Source organism: Nanorana parkeri, unplaced genomic scaffold (assembly GCF_000935625.1).
Source record: "Nanorana parkeri isolate BGI_ZX_2015 unplaced genomic scaffold, ASM93562v1 scaffold7, whole genome shotgun sequence".
In the NCBI taxonomy this organism is placed as follows: Eukaryota; Metazoa; Chordata; class Amphibia; order Anura; family Dicroglossidae; genus Nanorana; species Nanorana parkeri.
The window spans coordinates 1,640,901-1,644,994 of NW_017306275.1; the positions used below are offsets into that span (position 1 = coordinate 1,640,901).

General features: G+C 39.3%; 1 protein-coding gene across 1 annotated transcript in view; it reads left to right on the top strand.

Moving 5' to 3' along the window:
- Positions 1-4,094, top strand: part of TGIF1 (TGFB induced factor homeobox 1) — a 14,269-nt gene that overhangs the window by 7,267 nt on the left and 2,908 nt on the right. The window contains exon 2 of the mRNA XM_018553421.1: positions 1,208-1,434. Coding sequence (XP_018408923.1) covers positions 1,208-1,434 — 227 coding nt within the window. The remainder of the gene's footprint in view (positions 1-1,207; positions 1,435-4,094) is intronic.

A 4,094-nucleotide genomic window follows, 5' to 3' on the forward strand; every position in this document is an offset into this window, starting at 1 on the left:
CCTTTTGGGTCCCCCCCCCCCCCCCAAGTCTATTACCGTATGATTGAAATGGTTGCAGTGCATTTAGTAAGTAGATGTGGACATAAGAATTCAGAAATGGCAGGAACCTACAAGGCGGTGGGCAATAATAGTAGTTGCCATATGTAATTGTTCCATAATATTGACCGTTATTAGTGGTTATGTGCCCTGTTGCCCCAAATAATCCGCTATGGAATTTGTTCTGCTTTGCTATGCAATGTGATCTATAAGTATTTACAAATCAATGTTCTGCTTTCCAATGTTGGTGAAATTCTATTTACATTTTTCCTGATTTTAATAAAACCTCAGGATTCCGATTACGCACTCATTTGGGACTAGCAGCAATACTCTTCATTCACCATTACTGCCTTCAGATTTAAAGCCAGGGAAAGATGCTAGATGACTATAGATCTACCAGTAAAAACTAGAATTCCACTGAAGTGTTCATACCCAAGTTAGAGTCAAGCAATGATTCCCAGCCACTTTTAGAAATAAGTATACTTGCACCTAAGGGCACCACTGACTTTTTAAAAGGGGCATCCACAATTATATTATCTAGGGTATTAAAAGTTAAAAATATATGACATGTGGTGCTTCAAAGGTGGGATCTACTTTCAAAGGGCCAGGTTGCAAAGGTTGTGAGTTCTGTGCAGGCCATACTAGTCTGTTTCAATTTTAATCAATAACAAAAGTGATCAAATGGATCAAGGTATGGGGTCATTAACAGTTATGATGGTTTCAAATGAAAACATTGGTCATAGGTTGCCTTGATATGGTTGGTTATTTGTGCAGTTCAAAGTGGTTGAACGTGCCACCTGTTGAGTACTGTATATCCTCAGCACACCACTAGTAGATATGTATGTTGTGTTGTATGGCTGATCTTCTGTTTGTGTATGCCTTGGAGCAGCAGATTTCAGCATGCTTGCAATTTGGGATATGCATGTATTGAAGAGCCCCATGAAGCCCCACATAGCTAGTTCAAAACATTCTACCACCAGAACCTAAATAAGGGGCAAGTATAGGGTCTCTAGACTTCATGTTGTTAGGATAAATACCAGCTAGAAAAATTCCTCAACTTTAATGTTGGAAAAGTAAGGTCTAAATTTGTATGTGTTCTTCGCCCTGTTTGAATCTGATTTGTGTTACTTGCAGCCTTTTGGTAATTACATGTTTCTTTTTTCCCTTCTAGGTTTAGTTCCTCTGTCAGGCAGTGAGACTGAGGATGACGATGGTATGGATATTCCACTAGACCTCTCCTCCACTGCTGGCTCAGGGAAGAGAAGGAGGCGTGGAAATCTACCCAAAGAGTCGGTACAGATTCTGCGAGACTGGCTGTATGAACATCGATACAATGCCTACCCCTCAGAACAAGAGAAGGCTCTTCTGTCCCGACAGACTCATCTCTCTACGCTACAGGTTTGTGCAATAGACTCTTTAATATAGTTCCCATGACTGCAGGGCTGAAACATTACTGCGCACATTTTAGTATCTTACACAATTATAAAAACGAGTTTAAATTGTAGCGTAAATGCATGCAGTATAGTCTGGAATCCAAACTTGAATGCACTCTTCCCTATGACTATACTGGTATGAACTTTGTCAAGAAAGCTACCAGATTTATTACGATGCTGACATGCAGATCCAAAAGTGAGTGTTTCCAGATGCTTTAAATAAATCTGCCAATGGTATCACCGTCTTCGGGATTAAAAATATAATTTTGCACGCTCCAGGTGTCCTGAGTCTTTGGTCATTTACAATATACAAATGCCTATCATTCCAGTAGTGTCAATAGCTGGTCAGCCCACACCAGCCTACCGAATTTTCCTATTGGCTCATCAGTGCTGTAGATAGACTTGTATTCCAGTAAAGATGTGTGAGAGTAGGGATGGGACAGGGGAAGCTCCTAACATTGCTAGGAAACGCTACTTTGTTGGATTTGGAGCATTTGACGACCTGTCTAAGGCAATGTACTCTTCTATGCTTTTTAGTGCGGTGCATTTAGGTAAATAGTTTGTTTGCTGTATTGGTGCAGTTTTCAAAAAGTGTATACAAAGCAACAGCTGAATATTGCTTACGATGCATCTCTTGAAAAAAAAAACGTTGTGAATGGGTTCTTAAGGCATGTTGCACCTGCATTTTATTGCTTAAACCAGACAACAAAGTCATTGACAGCTGTACTTTATGCAAATTCCAGGAATCTTGTTCGGGTCGGTTAGCTGAAACCACAGTTACGTGGACACGACATTACGGAAGATTGTTAAAATGATGCATTCATTCCACAGCATAATGAACTCACTGGAGGTGTTCAGGCTGTTAGTCATCGTGTCTTGTTCTGATAAATCTGAAAATGTTAGTTGAACACAGATGTATTTGACATGGAACAGCTGGTGTGACAGAGATGCAGCTTGGAGACATTAAGAGCTGTACTCTTGTATAAAGGAAATGTTTAGTTTGCAGTATAAATTAAGATGACTTGCTTTTTACTTCTAGCGGAGAACATAGTAGTCCTTTTTTGGTACCATTTCCAGTGACATTTTAAAGGGGTAGAACTTCTGTCATTTAAAAATACTAGTTAGGCAACTGTACTTTATTTTTAAAGAAAACTGAAGAGGAACAAATCATACTTGTGTTTGGTATTGTGGAATTGTCACTGGCTCCAATCACTTGACAAAAAACGTTCAGAGGGCACTGCAAATTATATAGAAGGTGCTTGCTTCTCCATTCTGATGGGAAGTGAATAGAAACCTGTGTCTCCTTGTGTTCTAAAGCAAACCTATATAGAGTTAGACTATCATTAACTGCTAGCTTGGCCTTTTACTTGCTGTACTCTTCCATAGTATCCCAGTAAACCGAAGACATGGGACATGTTTGTCACCTTTCCCCGGGTTTCAAGCTTAGCTAAGTGCTGCTTGTGGACTTTCTGACCAATATCATGGTAAAGACTGGGCAAGGCCCCTAAACTGAGCTTTCCAGTAAGAAGTAGGCATGTCCTGTGGGTGTTCTCTGGATTTTACCTCGGGGCTTGGAAGAGTAATTGTTCAGATCCGGTACGCTCCTAATGGTTGGAAAAAGAGCGTTGTCAACATCCCTTTCAGAATGCATTCTTCTGCTGCTATTAATACGGTAGTTGTCTACCGTTATTCTACTGACTGCCTGTTTTCAGAGCTCAGCCTTACAAGATTCATTATGTCCATAGGGTTTCACAGATGATTATGCATTTGCTGTGTCAGACAGGTAAACAAGGCAGTCGGTCTGTTTGTTTCTGGCTGATACACTCTAGAAACTGGGGTTTGGTTGATGGCATTTAAAAAATCTGAAATATACTGCAAGTAAAAAAAAAAATGACAGGGCTAACTTGGCTGTGTTGGCGCATACTGTATATGCTGAATGTGTTAAAGAAACCCTTCACTGAAAAAGTATAGACAGCCATTGTTGACCTCGTTTTTCAAATGCTAGTTGCCTTACATCTTAATATATTTCCAGAGTTGAAAGTGGATGTTTTATATTGGATTTGAGGGGTTTTTTCATACTTTTTGAGAGAAACCTGTTTAGCTTTGTACATTTGTTTTACCTTTTTGCAAGTTATTTAGTTCAGGGTTTGAGGAAAAAAAAGAAAAATCTGAGTTTATCAGCCTCCCGAGAAAACAAGGCATCTCTTATTTCATTCACGTTTCTGAACTTTTAACATCTTGGCTGCATACTAAAATATACCTTGGAGATCATGTTGGTGCAACTAACTTGAGTTCTCTGCTGTCCGCTACCTGAATGATGCTATAAACATAACAGTATTATTTCTATACTGCTTTCCAGTTCCAAACAGAGTCAGATTAAAGTGCATAGAAAGAATATTTGGTATTGGTTTCTAAAAAACATTTTTTTTATTGCTGTCACGAGAGGGAGATTCAACCCTTTATATGTCCAAGTGACCACTGTCTCCTAGGCCATTGTCTTTTAACCTTTTTCAGCCATGACAGCTTTTAAAAGTATGAAAAATCTAAAAAAAACATTCTAAGAATGTAAACCCCCCCCTCAAAAAAAAGAATCCTTACCAAACCCTTATCCTATAGAGGGGTCTA